The sequence below is a fragment of the Thermobia domestica genome, chromosome 7, assembly GCF_964235325.1.
Source record: "Thermobia domestica chromosome 7, izTheDome1.hap1.1, whole genome shotgun sequence".
NCBI classification, from domain to species: Eukaryota; Metazoa; Arthropoda; class Insecta; order Zygentoma; family Lepismatidae; genus Thermobia; species Thermobia domestica.
Window position 1 is genome coordinate 110936071 of NC_137460.1, and position 21744 is coordinate 110957814.

At 35.3% G+C, this 21744-nt stretch overlaps 1 protein-coding gene across 4 annotated transcripts in view; it reads right to left on the bottom strand.

Moving 5' to 3' along the window:
* LOC145690338 (uncharacterized) overlaps nt 1-21744 on the bottom strand; it is a 175906-nt gene that overhangs the window by 141149 nt on the left and 13013 nt on the right. For all 4 annotated transcript variants that reach the window (XM_081765134.1, XM_081765133.1, XM_081765132.1 and 1 more), the window contains exon 2: nt 21470-21603. In XM_081765134.1, the coding sequence (XP_081621260.1) occupies nt 21470-21490 (21 nt within the window). In that variant the 5' untranslated portion in view covers nt 21491-21603. The remainder of the gene's footprint in view (nt 1-21469; nt 21604-21744) is intronic.

Genomic DNA, 21744 nt, shown 5'->3' on the forward strand with positions numbered 1-21744 from the left:
ACGAACTGATAGCATTTATGTATAATAATATATAAAAGAACGTGTGTGTGTCTGTCTATGATCAGATTTTTGCACAGAAGGAAGTCACCTAGAACCACCAGCTTTTCTACACAGATAAATTCTTCACCAGACCTATTCGCCATATTTTTGGTTTTTCGACGTGGTCAAAACTGAAAAAAACATATACGTACAGTGAACCTATTGCCTATGAGATAGGCAACTTTTTTTTTAAGATTAAGTTAGTTTCAGATCATTGAATTATTTTGCAATAACCTTACTCTTTAAGTACAAAGAACGGGCATGTCAGCTGGTCCGAGGATCGATAAGGACAATGCCGAAGGCATTACTCGTCGTTATATATTTCAGGCATTTCTATATTTTCAAAGACTTTGCAAAGACTTCCTCTACGTTTCGACAACGCCATTGTCATCATCCTCAATACATATCTATTATGAAATTGTTACATTGCCTTGTGGATTCATACTACCGATAGGTAGAGACGAAACATTTTCGTTAATGCGATATGTGCCAAATGTTAAAAAAAGCGTATATGTTTCAGGTAACCTCAAAACTTTTCGTTTCAGAGCCAGAAATCACGTTTATATTATCGCGAATTTTTGCGAAATTCGGCATTTCTTGCGATAAATACGAATGAAAACGAAAAAGTAGAATTCTTGTTAATTATTGCTAATAATAATTAAAAAGCGCGTTTCCAATATTATTTAACTTAATAAAACGTTGCATTTACGAAAAAGTTCTGCGAGTTACTTGATCCAGAAACTGTTTCACTTCATAACGATGTACACATCAATAAAACTGAACTGTTGTTTAAATCCTTGTCTGAAAACGTGGTGAAAATGTTCATGATCTTTTGGTTGCTTGCCGTGAATTTAAAAGTACGGTTATTGAAATTCTCAACAGTGAGGATAAAGAAGTTGACATTATATCACTGTTAAACAATTCAAAAGTTAACGACAGGTCTTTTGCTGTCAGTTCGCTACGTTCAATATGCTTGCCAGTCTCAAATGTTGATACCGAGAGACTCTTTTCCAGGTATATGATTGTTACTGACAGAACAAACTTAGAAGAAGAATGTTAATGTTTTGCTGCAGGTTATTCTTTAACTAAGGATGAGATTCGAGGAAGTGAACTTTTATATTTCAGTGAATACATTAGCTAAAATGTGCACCTAATCAAGGTATATCCTCATTTTTGTATTAGATGTACACCATATTATCAAAAATATACTGTTTACAAGTTCCATAGTTTTTGTTTTTAAAAAAAGCTTGTGCTACATTTACAAAAATAAATGCGAAAATTCTGAAAATTAATACTACAAAATATCAAAATTGTTGCGAAAACGTTTCGTCTCTACCGATAGCACTCCTGTACCGTATCAAAAATGATTGTACTTCGTTAACACAAAACAACTTTGAAATTACTTTCAAGGCACTCACTTGAAATCATAAAATCAGATGATATACAACAGTTTTTATTTATTTATATAAGTCCAGTAGAAGTTCGTTCTTCATCCCCGAGTTTGAAACAAAGATAAAAGGAAGACACACATTGTACTAAAGTCAAGTACATTAATTCATCAAGAAGTAGTTAGTCCCAGTTTCGAATTAAATTCAGAATCGTATTTGCTATCCATGAAGCACAGTAATTTTTTCTACAGTACAGGAATGTTATTCGTATTGTGACTCCTCAGATTAGCGCAAAAATTGCGTAAAGGATGCATGCTGAGGATAACGACAAAGAGTTGTTGAAACGTACATAGACAAGTTATAAACATGGATGCTAAATATATGAAACAAGAGAGTGGCCAAGACTTTCTGAATGTGATCATGATACCGATGGCCAAGAAATCGAACCGAAAGAGATGTGAGGAATGTAAAACGATTAGTTTCATATTTCATGCAGCAAAAATTTTGCTTCGCATTCTGAACGAAAGGTTGTATGGAAAAACAAATGAAAAAGCTGAGGAGGAACAGTTTAGGTTTAGGAAAGGTAAGGGCACAAGAGATACAATTGGATTATTAAGGGTGATCGGTGAAAGGTTTATAGAAAAGGCTTCTGACCGCGAGGATTGGGAATTGTTATTGGAAGTTCTAAAGAAGTTTGTAATGGAATGGAAAGATAGGAAGACTAATAAGAAACTTATACATGAACCAACAAGTATTAGAGTGGGGGAGGAAATGACAGAGAAGAGTGCATTTGGAACGGGAGTTCGACAGAGATGCTGCCTCTAGCCAATATTGAATATATATCTACAAGAGATAGTGAAAAAGATCCTACATAATCAAGACGGTATTTCAGTAGAAGGTAGAATGATTAGGAGTATACGGTTTACAGATGATATGGCACTTGTTGCGGAATCTGAAGAGAAACTCAGTAAGATGTTAGAAGACTTGAGGAACGGCTGTGAAGAATATGGAATGAAAATAAATGTGAGAAAGACAAAATCTATGGTTATTTAAGCGAAGCAGTCGGTGTCAAATATAGAAGTAGGAAGGAAGAAAATAGAACAGGTGACTAGTTTTCGATGCCTGAGAGTATTATTAGTGATGATATGAAGTGAAAACGTCAAATAATAGCAAAGATAGAAATGGCGAAAGAAGCCTTTAGGAGGAAGAAAAGTCTGTTTTGTGAGACCTTGAATAAAGAGTTGAGAAAAAGACTCATAAAATGCTTCGTGTGGAGTATTGTATTCTATGGGTCAGAAACGGATATTACGCGAAAATGATGAAAATCGACTGGGAAGCTTTCGAAACATGGGTGTGGAGAAGAATTGAGAATTAACTGGGTCGAGCAGAAAACGAATGAAAGGTTCTTAGAAATAGTGAAGAAGAAAAGAACAATATTACATAGTATTAAGAAGAAGAAGAGAAATTGGATGAGACATTGGCTCAGAAGGAGCTGTATCATGAGGGACGTGCTAGAAGGTATGGTGGCAGAAAAGAAAGGGAGGACGAAGGAGACAATTAATTGACGAAATGAAAAACAGGAAAATTCAAAGTGAAGATGAAGATGTTAGCTGAAGACAGCGGAGCATGGAAGCTTCTTAGTTGCGTCAAATGACCTGCCAATAATGGCAGAGTACCTATGATGACGATGAAGAAAGTGAGTTTAAGATCAATATTTTATCATTTAAATTTGACTTTTTGAACACAAAAATATACATTTATAGAAACTGCTTCTAGCTGTTTCTATATCTATAAAAATTCTGCACATTCCAATCTTTAAAAATCAATAATTGGAACAACTTGTTCGTTAAAGCACATGTATTAGTGTCGTCTCAAATGTTAGCTGTAGGCATCGACTTAGACATGAAAAGGTATTTTGTGGAAATAGGAAGTATGGGAACACACACACACACACATATTATATATATATATATATATATATATATATATATATATATATATATATATATATATATATATATATATATATATATATATATATATATCCCATACATCATATTCGCACAAAATACCTTTTCCTCTTCAAGCGACTTCTTGCAAGCCACTTTTTTTTTTTTTTTTTCTTTTTTTTTTTAAATTACAACGAACCGAACATGCAATAGATGTAAGCTTTTCACTTACAGCTTTCTAATTTTGCATTATATTTCGACAGAAGTATTAAACAATTGTTCGTTAGCAATGTTATCTTTTGCTGATGAACTTCTAAAAGAAATTATTGGGAAAAAAAGTTACTGGAGATAGTCATTAAGTACATGTGAAAATATTCGATGAACATGGATGTACCTGTAAAATTCATACACCTTACGCAGAAGCAAGTGCAATATTGTATGATCTGCAAAAAAACGATGACACAGTACACAGTTTCTTGTATCTTCGAGTTGGAAAGAAGGATTTAAGTACAGCTTTTTGTAATTTACATTGCACGTGATTTTGTGCAACAGGAAAGTGCACTCGAATTGATCACTCGTTACAGATAAAATGAACTGCGAAATTGTGTATGTTATTCTGCAGACAATTGTAGCTAACATTAGCACACATATACACACTCAGGAGCAGTAAGCAATGCAAAATCTTAAGTTTTACACATTACCTTTCAAAACTGACGCTTCTAAAATGTCCATTACCTAACAGAATTTCTAGTTCTCGCAAGAAGTGCATAAAAAAAATCTCACATACCAATCACTGTAGATTTCCATAAAGAGTAGCATATGTGATCAAAGACCTAACTGTAGAAACTTTAAAAGGAATTGTGTGTAAGTTATTCGAAGTGATATAATCAGCCTTCCAAAACACCAAAGGACGATAATATATTTGTAACGTAAGTCTAACTAAGACTTCTATGAAAACAGGTTAACCTTGATGTACGAACAATATCAGTTGTAATAAGATATTTCACACATAGATCTAATTGAATTTTCTTTAGGTCTAACACTGTTCTCTTAATAAATCAAGTATATCCCTCATCACAAGACTCATTGGAACACACTGGTATTTACTCACCTCTGATGTACAACTTCATAAACCGAGCTCTTAAGCTTGATATTTACATCAATAATTTCATTTAAACACTCTCTGATCTACATAGTCTACGAACTACAAAATCTTGATAAACATCCTAAGACCAAATTAATGATTGGCTTATCTCAATCTCAGGGTAGTGACTATTTCAATAACAATCGTGGCAAAAATCATTAATTCGACATCTCTGTCTTTTATTATTTTGCTCTTTTGGCATGCGATTACAGTATCCTAACGCCCACTCTGCTACCACTTCTCTTACTTTTGACTGCGATTTCTCTTCGTTTACCGTTTCCTTGGATTTATTGGAAACATTTCTCACATTTGGGGCCGTGGTGGCTCAGTGATATAGCGAGTACCTCTGGTGCGTGGATTCCTTAGTCTCATCCTAGAAGCTCACGTAAGTGGATTTTGTAGTGGACAAACATCGTATGCGTGAGTTTTCTCGGAATTTTGCCGTTTCCTCCCACTTCCTCCATTCCATCATTTCATTTATCCTCATTATAACCGTCTCTCTCAGCCTTTGTGCATAATAGTGGAACGTTAAACCACAAATTTAATATCATTTACTTTTTGAAAATTTTCAACTGATCCATCATACCCTAATTATAAATGCTATCAATGACTACTTTTGGAATCTGGAGTGGAAAAAGCATGGTTATCAATTTTAGTTACTGGCACAACACTAGTAACCGTATCGTCAGTACTCTCATGTTTTTATTTTATGTATAATGCGCTTTCATATACCAGAGAATTAATACTGTTCCATTCTTTAGCATATTTATGTTGTATTTAATAATTTACATTTCTTCATTTCAAAATATCAAACCTGTACATATTAATGTATTGAAAAAAATTTATGAGTACAAACAGAACTTGAAGAAAGACTATAACACAAGACTCTTAGATAGCGCTAATAGAACCAGTCGAGAAGTTAGAATTAGTAGTAGGATCAATTATCTAGTAACTTTATAATTTAATAAAGAATTAATAAAATCACATATCTTAGCGTATTTGTGTTTTATTTAATCGTGATAATTTCGATGTTACACTGACACCTTCCAGACGTGCACCTTGAATTACTTGGTGAGTTACTGATATATCACATTTTTGATATCGTGTCTTCCTCTTCCTGCTGGAATGCTCGTTCTTCACATTCCATAAATATAAATTGAGTATTCAGACACTAACAGAGTAGAGTAAATATACTTTAAATTAATATAAAAACACCAGTACAGAGAAATACAGTATAGGGAACTACGTTACTTTCAAATCCACATCACTATCTTACAATGTTACCAATACTATTTATGCAGTTATTAAAAAATACGAAAACTTGTTCATCCAGTTTCCAAATTACAGTTTGTTCGTGTTTGTTCGAAGTGTCGCTAAGATTGATAATACAGTTCCAGTTTTTATTAAGTGAAACCTGGTCCAGATTAAGTTCCGGTTCTGTAGTCCTAATGAAGAAAGATTCCTAAGTGAACTTTTCAATTTGCGAAGAAGTCCTATGGAGCAATTGTATCCTTTTAATCATGTGCTTTGGATGTGGACAAATGTTTAGATAAACCTGATACTGCATGATCATAATCCTCAGCGTCTCTTAAATGCTCTTCAATCCTAACTGCTATTTGCTCATTCCAATGTAGATTTTGAGACATGGACACGTCACAGAGTATATTCCTGGAAAATTTTGATTGTCCACACAATAATTTTTGTATCTCGTAAGACTGCTTTCTAATTTCAAAGGAGACTTGACTACTACTTTGAAATTAAATTTATTTGCAATTTTCTGAAGTCAAAAGTCTACAGGAAAGTTAAGCTCATAATAGTATGGCGATCCATTTTTCACAACTATTATTTATTTTATTTATTTTCACTATGTTGTTTATAATTTTTTAATACCTGTAATTTCCATTTGTCCAACGTAATTTTAGATTTTATTATAAAAGGCCAAATTTGTAATCTTCTATAGTACGCGGCACTTGAACTGGCGTATGACCTTCAGCGGCTCTCACGTCGACCAACCCTGTTGCAGCGATGTTGCCAGCGCAATAAAGTGGAAGACTGCTTCGACCGGAACTAAAATACAAATTTTGATGTTTTTAATCTAAAACAGTAACCGAGAGTTGTAGAACATATTTTCTGAGACTGTTGGTGAAAAAACACGTTTTTAGTTTAATTTTTTCTTATTTTACAACTGTTTTTATTTTCCTGTGATTTCTTATTGTGATTATTGCTTCGTGAAGAAAGTTCATTTTAGCAATGACAATTAACTTTAAAAAAGATTAATTATATATATATATCCTCTAATTTTAAATTTCCGTTGTGCAAAGCACTAGATCACTTCGGTGATTTCATAAGATTTTTTCCAGCGGGACTTTGAATTAACTGGTAGGTGCGTTTGTGTGTGTTAAAGTAGTATTGCTAAAATACTGATAAGCCACCCGTTAAGGACGATCGGACAAATGCCTGGGAAGGGGAGATTTTCCCCTCGGCTTCCATCTGAAATTATCAGTGGTAATTAGCCAGCTATTTCGTCTTTGTCCTCTACGTGCTTCTTGTGCCAGGAGTTTAGTTTTCGTTCTTAATTTTGAAGAGCAGAAAAGGAAAAAAACCCTTTCTGCCATCCGAATGATGTAAAGATAACAAAAATAAATTTGATGTAGAAACTTCTTTAGTTTTTTTTTTTTTTTTTTTTTTTTTTTTCGATCATATGTTCTTCGTACCTTCCTGGCCAAATCCGTGGGCAGAGTTGGTAACTTACATTCCAAAACTCAATTCCACAGACGAATTTCGGAGAACTGGATATGAGAGATTTTATGAATACATACAGCATTGGATAGCACATATTCATCCATTGTATTATAAAACCTCTCTCCCATAAGCAGTGTCATTAGCGTTTGCTTTTATATTTGCCGCTTGCTTGTGCAAAGTACGTAATGGTAAATTATAAGGTTTTGAAATTTAAAATATATTTCTTATTTCGGGCAACTGTTGCTCAGTCGAAGTATGCTTCGTGGAAGACAAATACCATTTGCATGGATTTTCTAGATGTTTTCTCGTTTCTTCCACTTTCATCATTCCATTATCTTTCATTACATTTTTGTCTCCCTTAGTCTGGGTGAATAATCGTGGGACGTTAAATTAAAAAAATACATTATTAATTCAACGTACCAGAGCTATGCCCTGTAGCTTAATGCAGAGAAATAATAAGTAAAAATTAATGAAGACGGAAGAATTAATGCTATTAAGATAATGGGAGGAAATGGGAAAATCCCGATAAACCTACAAACACGTTTCCATCACAAACTTGTGAGGGGTTTAATCGAATCGAAGATGCTTATCATTAGAGGTGAGTGCCTTATCACTGGGCCACCGTGCACTCTGTATGTATATTTTATGAATTGGTAGATAACATGTAATTGTTTTCTTATTTCGAGACTTTCTTTGTCTCGGAATTTAAATAAAAGATCAAAATGGTAGGGCATTGTCCTTCGGTTTGCGGGATCCCAAGTTTGATCCTCAGATGGATGTAAATGAGATTATAAACGACGTACCTAGCCAACTAATATGTACAATGTCAAGTGTATGTACATTCATTTGCTTATCATGTGAATAAAAAACTGAATAGTATTAATACCACATTTGTAACAGAAAATAACATTATCAATAAGATACACATATTAATGAACTTATTAGTGTCAAAGTTTTGCGTTGTTATAACATACTGGATGTTGTTAGTGAAACATGTACATTTGATACATGCAATATGCACCCTTTGGAAGCTGCCTTTCTCATCGGAGCTTTGGCAACATCGCACTGCGGACTCATTGGTTGACTCCATACGCCAGTTCCGCTGACGCGGACTATAGTTGTTGCTCTAATTTATCTTCTAAAGTAAGGAAAAAATCATCCTAGCATTACTGTTAAACTTGAACGGATGAGCTGACTTTTTATGAACATAGAAATTTGATGAGCTATGTTTCCTAAAAAATACACATGTAGAATTTATTCTCTTCCGTCAATATAGTGATGTCTAACAAATTAATCAGATTGTCTTTCTCCAATTCTATAGTGAATTTTATATTATGACATGTCAAAGTATTTACCAAGTATCTTCTCTATAGATATACAATGTGTCGTCTATATTACTTAACATATATCAGATCATTTGTATTTAAAATTTTGGTTTTGAAATGATACATGATAATATTTGCGAGGAGTGAAGAAAGGGAGACATGCATCACCAAGCTTTCGATTTGATTGTAAAATTTTCCTTCAAACTGGAAATATTTAATTTGTAAACATAGTTCAAGTATTTTGGTTATCTCATAAACCTCCGAATCACTGAATTTATTTTCCCGCAGCTAATTTAGAGTATACGTAATAGGTAAACTTAAAGGCATTGAGAAAGACATATTTACTAAATCTACATAAGCTAATTTAACCTAGTTTCCACACGTTTCCTTTTAGGAAACCTAGCGTATCAAATTTCTATATTCATAAAAAGTCCACTTATACGTTTATATAAATTAATTTCTTCATATAAGTTCATACAAAAGTTACTCATATCAATGCCAGAGTAATGGTGAAAAAAAAAAGACCAGAAAACATTACAACGATAATACGTAAGTTATATATTTTTCCCTAATCAACTAGTACAATGAATAACATAAAACAAATACAACGCATTTTAGTACAAAACTACAGAACACTTACTTCTTGCCTGCACAAAGCAAGAAATTAAACATTTTCCCAGAAACTTTAATTTGGAGCGTTAGTCACATGATGAAGATTTCGTCACATGCGAAAGGAAACAGCTAGTGAGACACTCACCGAAAAAGGGTGGTTCAATGTACACTTTTCCAAAATAGGTTGCGCGCCTGAATTTTCCTATGTCCCTTAAAATTGTCAGTTTAGCAACACACTCGAAGGAGAAAGACTTGGAGAAAGCCTTTTCAACACATCTTTTTTTTTTTTTTTTTCTCTGTTTCAATTATTCAACTCTTACTTTATTACTTAATGTAATGTTAGTTTCAGAGTAAAATAGTACATTGGCAAATGCAGCAAACATTGTTGTAGTTAAAGGAAACACACACGCTTTTCGACCAAAAACAAAACAAAAAAATTGAAGAAAAAAAAAACAGGAGGGTTTCAAGGGATTCCTTAGCTACCAATAAAACTGAGAGGTGGTAGTTCTACAGTTGCTTCGATAGCTGTGCGTTTTTAAGTTCCTTCTTGGTTGAGATTTAAAACTTTTGAACCTGGTTCGAATCCCACTGAGTGTTATTTTTTTCTCACCTTTTTGCCGTTTTGGATTACAGTTTCTGATTTTATAATTCATTTCCTTTTTTCTTGCTTCAGAAGAGGTCACAGTTCAGAAAGTAGCTAACTGATTACCATTTGTATCTGAAGATTTTCCAAGCACCAAAGAAACGAATAGTTTGGGCATTTTCTCTATTTCTTTCTTCAGAGTACATAGATGCTACTAAATTATTGCTAAAATGAGTTAAAGCATTTATTGTTCCCAGTTTGCGAACTCACGGGGGGATGCCAGGGATTTCCTTCCTGAAAAAAATGTATGCCTCCCTGAAGAAGGGAACTTCCATTCCTGACAGGGATATCTTCTTCCCTTCTATAGGTTTCTTTTCTAATGTTCGTGAAGACAGAAACAAGAAACAACTTTTATTTTGTATACAAAAGTACAACAAGGAGCAACAAATCTTGTTAAGGAGATTGTTTTACCGAAACTCAAGTTTACCCTGTCCGCGTGTACGTCCGATCGCGAGAGGAGAAAAAAATCTCCGTGTCTACTTGATGGATTACCACCAAATTTGGTCAGTATATAGAGGGTAAAAAGTTAGGAAAGAAGTTCACTTACGGAGGCAATATTCAAACGGGAAGTGATAGAAATAATCATTACCGGGTTTTATGTTGATCCCTATGTGAAGAGACTAATATTCATAATTTATTGACTTTTGTTGATCTCCCACAAAATCATTTATTGTTTGTATAAGAAACATGATATTCTTTAAGACTTATCATCGGTGTTGTGAGACTATTCTTTTTTCTTCCTAATTACGTAAAACTATTTCTTGTGTGTCGAAGAACGCTAGTTATTCGGATGTCTTAGTTAATGAAATTCATGTATGTCTGAGAAATTAGTCTACGTTTCTCTTCCGTAATTTTGTGTTTTCGTAGCTAAATTGTGGAAGTGTTTATGTTGTATAATGTATTATGTCAATGTGTATGTAATAAAGCTGAGAGAGCTCCTTTCCCAACTATCTGTCCATCTCTGACGTCATGAGTACCTGTTGAGACGAAAACATCTCATCTACACGTGCCTGGAGTCAGCAAGATTACCAGGAGATCTTTGTCTTTAAATACTCCCTCCATCCCGGAAACAGAGTGTCACACGGAGCTTTTGAAGTCACACGGAGCCTTTGGAGTCGCTTGGAGACTTTGGAGTCGGTTATCGAAGTCATTTTTGGACTTAGTCGCGAAGTTATCAAAAGACTGTCATCGGAGTCGGTCCGGGGAGTGCACGGCGGTCAATCGGGCACTTCAAGAGTAACGTAGAAAACGAACCGAACAGTCTATAATTCGGTTTTCGACACACGGAACACCGGACGAACAACAGGAGGATAACAGGAAGCCCAGCAGAGAAGATGAAGCTACAGGTACTCACCACCTACCCTCACTCTCTTTCCAAAAAAGCTAAAATTCTCATTTTTATTTCTCTTAAAATCAGACGGGTGTCGTCCGGTCCCAGGACCCATTCTACCCTTGAGAAACATCCCAAGAATCTCACTTTGACGACACAGCTTTCTTTGAAAATGCTTTTCAAATTAAGCCCCCGTAAAACCTATAGAGCGCAAAAACAGTAAAAGATATTGGAAAGTGGTTTTCTGCAATCGAATACGCGTTTCAAGAATATATTCATCTATATAATTTACTCTCTACTAAAACCGGAAGCGGTAGAAATCCACTATAAATTTCGGTTTCAATATTTATCTACATAGATCAAACATAAGAGATAACGAAAAGTGTTTTCATGAATCGCTTTAGCGTTCTATGAATACGCTCTCTTAACCCCCTTATTCAAACCGTAAGTTTCACTTTCGGGTTTAACGTTAATTGCCATACAGTAAAAACAGTAACAGATAGCGAGAACCGGTTGCCTGTTGCAGAAAATCAATCACTTCCAATTTTAACGGTGATCGCTATATAAAAGAATGGTAATAGACAGCAAGAAGTGGTTTTCTGCAATCAATTAGACGTCCCAAGAAAATATTCCAACTTCACTCTAATCTGTCTACCACAACCAGAAGTAATAGTAGACAAATGATACTACATACAACCAGAAGTGGTAGTAGATGGCTAGGATGTATATGGGTGACTTCACTCCCCCACTTTATCCCACCCCGCTGAAAAATATTCAATTAACACTACTGATTCTTTGTTTTCTACGTACTCGGAAGTTATGTCAAATAATCGAACTTCTAATGGCTGTTTCATTTATCTTTTTTTTTTTTTTTTTTTTTTTTTTTTTTTTTTTTTTCCACGTTCCTGTCTTTCAGTCATTGCTGCTCCCCCTTTAAATAAGCGGTTAGTGAACTTCATATCGCTATTCCTTGATGGTCCTTGACAAGTTTTAATAAACACTGCGAATTATTTAATGATGTTATTACAAACTTATAATTAATACTTTTTACACGAAGCATTTGTGAATTCTAACTAATGCTCACTTATTTTTAAAATCTAAATGAAATCAACCCATACTCTACATTTGGCAGACCTATGTTCTAAATTTTTGTGGAGTGGCAAAATCTTAACATATCTGCCAAAGATGCTGGTATTCTTGATACACTGACTAGGGGCCCCGCAGAATGATCTCATATACTAAGCGAATCTACTTGATTTCTAGGTTGTCATGAAATCGTTTGCGGCCCTTGACGGAACTCCTTTGCAAGAACTGATAAGAAAATATTGAATTACTTGCATCTGTGGATAGCGTTTTACAGGTCCTGGAAGACTGTAATTTGAACAGGCAGAGACGTCCCGTAGGTGGACCAAATGGGGTATTTTGGCCCAGACCTCGTGCTATACGCACAAAAAAGATAGGCTATTTACGAAAAATAACGATTTACTCTTTCTGATTCACTCTTGGAAATAAAAATAATTAGAGATGATGAACAATTCTTTTGTACGGCACTTTACAAGTGTTACCATTAATATTACGAAACATACTTATAAAGTAAATAACGGCTACATTAGAGACAACTGTCATATGCTCAATTTAATCTCTAACACTGAGAAAGTTTGTTGTAAAATTCATGTGGATCACATAAGAATTTGCAGATCATTGAACTAAACTTGGTTGCTCTATCTTTCATAAAATATAACACTGCGATCAAAGAGTTTCCGCAAATAAATGTGCCGAGAACTTATTATTTTGCGTTAAGGCTGGAACAATTAGTCCAATCATTGTCGCATCGAATGCTATAGTGCTGATTACTGACTTCATATGATTTTTTTTTTTAATATCATATAAAAGTAGTCTACCTCATTCTCCTCACAATTTTTATTACAGCTGCATCTGAGGAATGCAGTTTTCAAAGCTAATAATAATAATAATATCTAAGAACATTCATGAAGTAACAACGCTTGAATGGACTGACTGATTTTCATTCGAAGTGAAATAACAAAGATAGTCATAAAGCTAAATTGATATACGATTTACTAAAAGAAAAGAAGCTGACTACAACGAAAAGTTCCATTCTTTTAAGGTTAAGCGCTCTTGAATCAAATCAATAAATAGTACAGTGTGATTATTAAAACAGAAGTAGAAATGGTAAAAATTAATCGATTTCTCAGAAAACCGTTGTACGTGTAGAATTACATAACTTGTAGTCCTACCGGTTCTATTCACTGACAAATTAGTATTTAGTTTAACCTTTTCCCTTTAAATGAACATGTAAGCTGCGTTGTGTATTGTGAAACAACGGCAGATTTCCAAACTAAGGGGTTTAATACTAAAACCGAAAGTGGTAGATCTGTAACTTCTGGTTGCAATAGAAGGATAAGGTTGTGCGGCTGTTGGTGGTGATGTGCTGATACAAACTCTATACTATGTGAGGAGCAGTAGAGCGGCAGCGTGCAGTGTACTGAGTAGAAATGAGCGACCTCTCTTGATTTCCAAAGGCAGGAAGCTGTTGGTGTTGTTATATAGTGCAAGCGTGATGAAACTGGCAAGTGTGTTGGGTATGTCACGTCGGACAGTGCCCAAGACCGCTTACAAAACTCACAGTAAAACCACATCAGTAAAGATGAACAGGTGCTCGAGAATTAAAGTGGACTGTCACTCAGAACCGTCGTGTGACTACAGTGCAAGTGGCAAAGAAACTCAAGCAATACCTACCACAGTCTGTGTTGGCAATTACAGTCCGCCATGAGTTTCATGACATGGATGGTTAAGTTACACGGTCAAAACCGCTGATATGAAACCATAATGCTTTAACACGAACATGGGCTGCGACATATAACATGGATCGCTGATGACTGGAAATGTGTGATACAAGGTCGAACGAGTCATCACTCTCACCTTACTTCAAACAACGGGCCATGTTTATGTGCGACAAACGGCCCAAAGAAGCGTATAATCCGCAATGTCTATATCCAATCGTGAAACACGGAGGTGGCTCGGGATGTTGGCAGTAATATCCTTGTTTTCAGTGGGGTCTTGTACTGACTCTTACCTGTCGCGTCACTGCCCTAATTAGATGCTATTTTAGGTGTCATGTCCATCCTATGATCCAGTTTGTTTCCGAGTAATGACGTCAATTCTGAGATGACACTCTGCCCATTCACACAGTTGGAGCTGTGGTGGAGTAGTTTGATTTTTTAAATTTTATTTATTTATACATATTTCTAGGCATTACCGCAATCTTGGACCTTAAGCTGTCACGTACGAGGGATAACATTCTTCGGCGAGAACACTGTCTGAGGAAGGGGGAAGGGTGGAGAGAGCGGAGGAGGAAAGAGTGCCCTGGGACCTACATATTAGGTATCATCCTGGTATTTTCCTAGTGTGAATGAGGAAAACCTCACTCAAAATGGCTGGCCTGAAAAACCTGTTACACTTTTTCGATTAAGTTTCTTACCGAAAGCGACTTAGTCTGAGGGACATCGGAATGACTTTCAACAACCCCCCCCCCCACCTATCCAATTCCCGGGCAAATGTTTACAGTATATTTTTTTCATGATAAATTATACCAACGTAACTGAGCTTAATGTAAGAAGTAATGTTGACTCATTTATTCTTTAATTCTTCAAAAGAATAAAAGCCCTTTTCGTTTATTGCTTAAAAGAGTATAACGCCGATCTTTGGGCGGAAGTATCCTAGTAGTACGTCATGTCATCAACTATTAAATAGCAACCCTGTATGTTTCGTTTACCAATGGAAGATTCTGGTGTTTTGAAATGTGTTGCTTATTATTTCGCCAAGTTTCCTACAACAAAAAACACGCTACGAAGAGATTTTACGCTATACCTGACAATTTCATGATAGGATTAATATATTTCAAAAAAAAAAGTTAATGTTGTTAAACTGGAAGCGGTGTAGATTTTTTTGTAGGCGTTTGGAAATTTGCAGACATAGTCCTAGCATGCCGGTAGGTTGTGTTGGAGCTGAGTACAGCTGATGCAATATGGCAGCACCGCTACGCAGTTGCACCAAGGAGGAAAATGTGGAGTTATTCGATTTTCAAGGAAAGGAAGTGTGAAATCAGTTGATATTCATCGGCGAATGAAAACGAAATATTGAAACGCCTGTCTGTCACAGCCCCAAGTCTACAAGTAGTGCAAGAAATTCACAAAAAATACGACTTTGTTGACTTATGCTCTCCGTTCGGGTCAGGCTCATCGAGTTGTGACATACAAGACCATAACCGCAGCAGACCGGCTTATTAAGGCGTCTCGCCTCGGCTGAAATGGCGTCCTTGCTGAGCTTTGATTCAGTACAATAGTGCATGACAAACTGCTACAAAAAATTGTCCGCCAGGTGAGGTTCCTCGACAGTTAACGCAGGAACTGAAAGATCGTCGGGTTGACACATGTCTAAAGCTGCTCAGGCGTTATGAAAAGGAGGATGAAGATTTTCTCATTCACATTGTCACCAGGGATGAAAAGTAGGTGCATCATTTTCAACCGAATACTGAACGTGCAAGCAAAAAAAGGACGACATTCTTCTTCGCCGAACCCAAAGAAGTTTTGCAGCCAGCCCTCTGCAGGGGAAATCATGTTGACTTTATTCTGGAATAAGAAAGGTCCTATTCTGGAAAATTACATACCCCCACGTACCACAGAGACTAGTGTCACCTAAACTGACCTTCTCAAGAACCATTTGAAGCCAGCAGTATGCACAAAGCGAAGGGGGCTGCTTAGTGCAAGTGTTTTACTTCAACATGATAACGGCCGTCCTCATTCTATCCGTGCAATCAACGACCTATGCTTCAGTTGCATATCATATTTCCACACCATTAGTTCATTAGAGGAGCACCTTGGAATGCCGTTCAAGTCCGATGAAGACGTCACATCAGCGCTACACGAGAGACTACAGCAAATAGAATATTTTTACGTGGTATCGAAGCACTTCGAAGCATGTCCACTTACCTGTATGAAGAGTTTATATACATACTTCATCTTCCAAACTTGATGGGTTCATTCTCTATTAGCTCCTCAATTTTCAATCTCATACCTCTTTGAAGATACTCTCTTTAATCAAAGTAGTGATTGGGCAGCTCGAGATAGATATTAAGTATGTTCCAAAATTAATCTGAAAGTTTTCAGCCATTTTCCCATGATGCGATCACAAATAACAAACATTGGTTCAATACGGAGGGAAAAAAATAGAAAATGTTTCTTTTCTCTTAAAAAGGAATTTTAAAAAACGCTGGGATATGCGTTCGCTTATTCTTAATTATGAGTTCTATATCGAGTTTCATCTTCCTAACTTCACCGATTTATGTGATACCTTATTCTGGGTAAAATATCTGAATAATCTTTCCACCTTTACCTCCCTTAGCATATACATTTTTTAAAAATTCTTCCTTATTCATTGCTCTCGTAATAAAAGGAGTTTTCTGTCCAAGTATCATGTTTCTACGTATATTAATATGGCCTGAATTTTTCAATAAATCACATTCATTCTTCCATATAATCGTACATTTTATCACCTTCGCTTTCCACAAGCGGAATTTTCGAAAACGTTTCCTTCAATTTTAATTATCAGAGTGTATACAACGAATTTCACACCTCAAACTTAAGCGAATTTTGCATTATGCATTTTCTGAAATCTTAATATTATAGAAATTCCCTTCCTTTTTCAAAAGCGAAATTTTCGCTAACGCTGAAATATTTAATTTTTATTTAAGAATTTATATATCAATTTTCACATCTCACATTTAAGCAAGTCTTTACAATGGGCACTTTCTTAATAAAGAAAAGGAATTTTAGATGTTATAGAATCAACTCTACTTTTCCCTCTTAGAAGCGGAATCTTCAAAAAAGCTGAGACATGTGTTCCCTTAGTTTTATATAAGAGTTTATAAACCGACTTTTTCATCACAAACTTAAGCAAATCCCCACCTTCGGCAACATAAATAAAGAGAAATTTTAATATCATAGAAATTGGCCCTCCCTCCACCCACCCTTACAGCCAGAATTTTCCACCTTCTGCCTCAATTTGACAATTAATGTGACGAGGGGACACCTCTATAATATTTAGACCTTGACCCGACTTCTTACTAAAATATGCATTTTATTTGAAATTCTTAAAAATTCTGAATGTTCATACTTCTAAAGAAATCATCACGGAAAGTGCATTAAACGTAACCCTAATCATTACGCTGGTTGACGTTTAGCTTCCCCGCCGAGCCTGTATGAAACGGAAAAAGAGATCTACTGAGCAAATACCATCAATAATTGTAATGAAGTAAATAAAGTATACAATAATAAATAAATTGTTGTTTAATGTGGAACCCAATCTACTACTCGAGTTTGTATTCGCGACATATATTCCTACCAGGAATCAAACATGATCCTACAAGCAGAAAGTTAGCACGTTAGCTGCTGTGCTACCCGAAGGTGTTCAAATGGACCTATTGTTTGATGCAGAATCTCAACAACATACAATCTCACAGAGAATCAAATCCATGATTTCCATTGCTAGGCAATGAATTTACCGATCAGGAACCATTGAAGTTCCTTTTCAAGTTATTGTGTCCCTATTAAATAGCCTCTTTCAGTTGTCTGGAATTTTATTAGCAAGGAAATAATAATAAAAATGACAAATCACAGGCAGCCGATATTAGAGTCCTTGAGTCTTAATTTCCCTGTACTCAATCTCTCAAGCCCGTAACTCATTTCGCTTAATACCAAGCTTTCGGTGCTTGGATTAAGAGATACTGGTTGACTTGTTGACGAGAGTTTAGCGTTCCTTGAAGAAGCGAGGCTATGTGAAACGTTCTCCTACAGACTAAAGTAGGATCCAAACCACATCAGCTCGTGCCAGGAATCAAAACTGCGGCTCACACGACAAAAGGCGGGCAACCTAACCGCTTACCCACGAGGCAGCTCACATTTCATTACATAAATAAATAGAAAAAATAATATATTTTTATACTTGAAAACTGCCAAGATGATGTGACAAACATTAAGAACAATACTGTGATAAATTAAGCAATGGTTTATACTAAAATAAACTGCAATAGAGTTCAAGATATTGGAATTTAGCAAAAATATTCTTCCTTACGTGCTGAAACACAAGTTTCTTGAATAGATACATGATATTTCACCTTGAAATATACATCATAAATTCGACTTTCGACAGAATCTAAAATATTTTAAGGACTTTAAGTCCTGAGAACTTTTGCTTAAGTGTAACGTCCCGTGGCTATAATATTGTCTTTACGAACTGAGTAAAGTAGTGATAAATCCAGGGAGTGGCTCACTGAACCAACACCTCGTTCCCGATTTGTTTATAAATTAGCGTAACAAATTACATTATTACTACATGTCAGAGCGAGGTCAAAACCTATTTTTCCTTTGCATATAGTTTAGAAAGAACAAGTAACATCACTATTTCGTTAACAAATGTAGCAATTGATCAAATTTAATAATGCCTAAAATACCTACTTTTCTTGTTAAAGCCTATTTTTGATAGAACCCCCTGGATCAAACTTTCTTTAAAGGTTTGTGAATATTTTGGAGAGTTTTACAGAATTTTTGTTCTTATACATAGGCATTGATTCTATTTGATACGAATAAAATTTCATTATGAAGAAAATGGTCCCCAGAGCACCTTCTAGAATATCCATTTTTAGTTCTTGTAGTTGATTTGACTTTAGCGTCCCGTTCAGCAGCAGCGCTCCCTATATGAGGGGTGGACCTACAGCTTAACGTGGGTTCGAACTACATGAACTTCCGTCGACAATTGAAGTCGGTTTTCGGAAAAACCTATCACACCACTATCAGTTGTTTGTTACTCGTCGGGGTCGGAACCAATGTACAATACTTGGTATTGGGAAGCAGTAAGACCCGTGATCCAGTATAACTTAAGCAGACACGGAAACGACGACACATCGTCATACACATGGAGAATTTGTATGAGACTGCTAATCTAATTCTAGCCCTTCCCGATAGTCAAGTGGCTAGAGCGTGCATCCTTGATGCACGTATTAATATATATATATATATATCATATAAATGAAAAAGACTAGTTTATCACAACGAGAAATGGCTCAAGCGTTTAAAAGGATTCTTTTTACATAATTAATATATACATCGAACTGGATTGTAGTCAGTCATTTTCATTAAAATGCGTATTCTAAGGAAGAAGATGGGGCACAAAGTTTCTCACGTTAACGGAAGATAAATCAGTGTATAAAAATTTCTTATTAAAAACGAGTGGACGTGTATTTTTTTTTTTTTTTTTTAATTCCGCTTTTAAAGGAAGAAAAGAAGAATCTCTCTAACTGTTTCTCAATAACATCGACAATTTAAGAATGACTTCGAGGAAGCACTTCTCATCATCACAGCAAAACGGATGAACAGTTTGAAATGATGTCTTTTAACATAGAGTATTTAGCAACTAGCTCGAGTTTATATATCATCTTACATTAATTAACTTGTGTATCATAAGAAGAAGAGGGTTTAAAATGTATGCCAAAGATAAAGTGTGTCACGAGTACATTGTATTACAGATATGAAACTTGGTATATAAATATCTTACTTAGAAATACGTGAGCACGTGCTCCACTGTCTTCAAAAACTCGCTTTTAAGGTGAAAACACAGCGACTTCCAAATATTTGTTCAATATATAAAAATTACATTGATATTGTCTGCCTAGTAATCATCACGAGAAAACGTTTAAAGTTTTTAGTATGTTTAGTATTTACTAGCACATGGTCAGCTGGCGACTGCCAGGAATTTCACCAAGCTTGGATACAATTTAAAGGCTGGTCAACTTAGCCAAAATATAACATTTTTGGTAAAGGTGCACACGCGAGCAGAAGTAATGATGGTTTGAAGTGTAACATTGGAAGTCAATGAGAAACAGAATTTGATGTACACGAAAAAACAAAATAAATAAAAACTTTACAGAGTTTCAACACATTAACATCTTACTAACAAATTACTTATCCAGGCCTCTTGGCCATTGTCTTGAGCATGTCTCAACTGCTCACCTGCGCTGTAATTGTTGCAGATATACTAAAGCTGCATAATGCTAAACTTCACTTCAAACCTGAATAATTTTCCGCCGTATGTACTTTCACTTGAAATTTTTGTGTTCAGGAAAAGTTGCCCATTCTCTAAACAGTGTCCAAGTTTGCTGACCATTTCTTAATTATCTCTAGCCGAGTTTTGAAAGGTTTGGTAGGTTTCACAAATATCTTCGGCAACGTGAAATACGATAAGAGATCACAACGAAAGAAAAAAATAAAAAGAGCGGACTGAACAATCCTCAGACAAAGCTAGTTTTCTTGGAGAGGACCAATCTAATCTGACACAATCAACCCATTTTTCATGTTATCTTTTAAGCCTGTTCGTTTACCTACACCTGTCCCTTTTTTATACTGTATTTATCTTGTATTGACACTTGATAGTCGGCGACTAGTCCATCGCGGTACGCAGAAAGTGTAACATACGACTTGAAGCATCAATATTATTGTCTACAGTACAGAGGGAAATCACTGTCACCACATAGCAGAACTATTTCATACATATACATTTTTCTATGCTGATACGTACAGCACGGCAACATGAATAATGTAAAAAGTAAAATAAAATAAAATAAAATCCCTGAGAAAGTTAACACTCAGCCTTTAAAGATGGACGTGGAGGGCACGGTGGTTCAGTAGTAGAGCGCTTACTTCTAGTACGAGCGGTCACTGGTTCGATCCTAGACCATATGATTTTGTGGTGAATGATATCGTGACAGTAGACTTCTCAGAATATTCTTGTTTTCTTTCACAATCTGATTTCATCAATTCTTCATGAACATTCACTTTCATAAATCATCCTTTTCCTTTAGACTGAAGGGCATATTCTTAGGATGTAAAATTATTATTTAAGATGGACCAAACGCATAGACTATGTTGGAGTGGTTAGCATGCTCGCTTTTGATGCCTGAGTTGATGATTCAATACGTAAGACAACTATGCATTTGGCATTTCTGACATATCAAAGAATGAGAGAAACTATCAATATGCTAATACTGTTTCAAATATTTATCACAATTATTATTATTATTATTTTGTTTGTGTTTGTTTTTTAGTCAGGATGAAATTCATATGAGTACGCTATAAATGAAATGAAAATGTAACGCTAATTCATAAATAGACAATCTATCTTAGAAATTTATTATGAATTTTCATAATAAAAATATTTAAAATCTTACCTCTGCACCCCACAAATCCATTCGTTCCCCTGCCGATTTACTATAAATTGTAACTTGTGCATTGGGTAGAAACGATAATATACGAGGATCATCGCTGTTGTAGCGGAGAATAGTTTGTCCCAAAGATACTGGTTCTGTAACACAAAATAAATAAATAAATAAATAAATAAATATATATATATAAAAAGACGGTTAGAAATTTTACTAGATTATTTGGGCAAGTCATTTTTAACTCGCGTTAACCAATATTACTAATACTAATAAGATGAAAATGT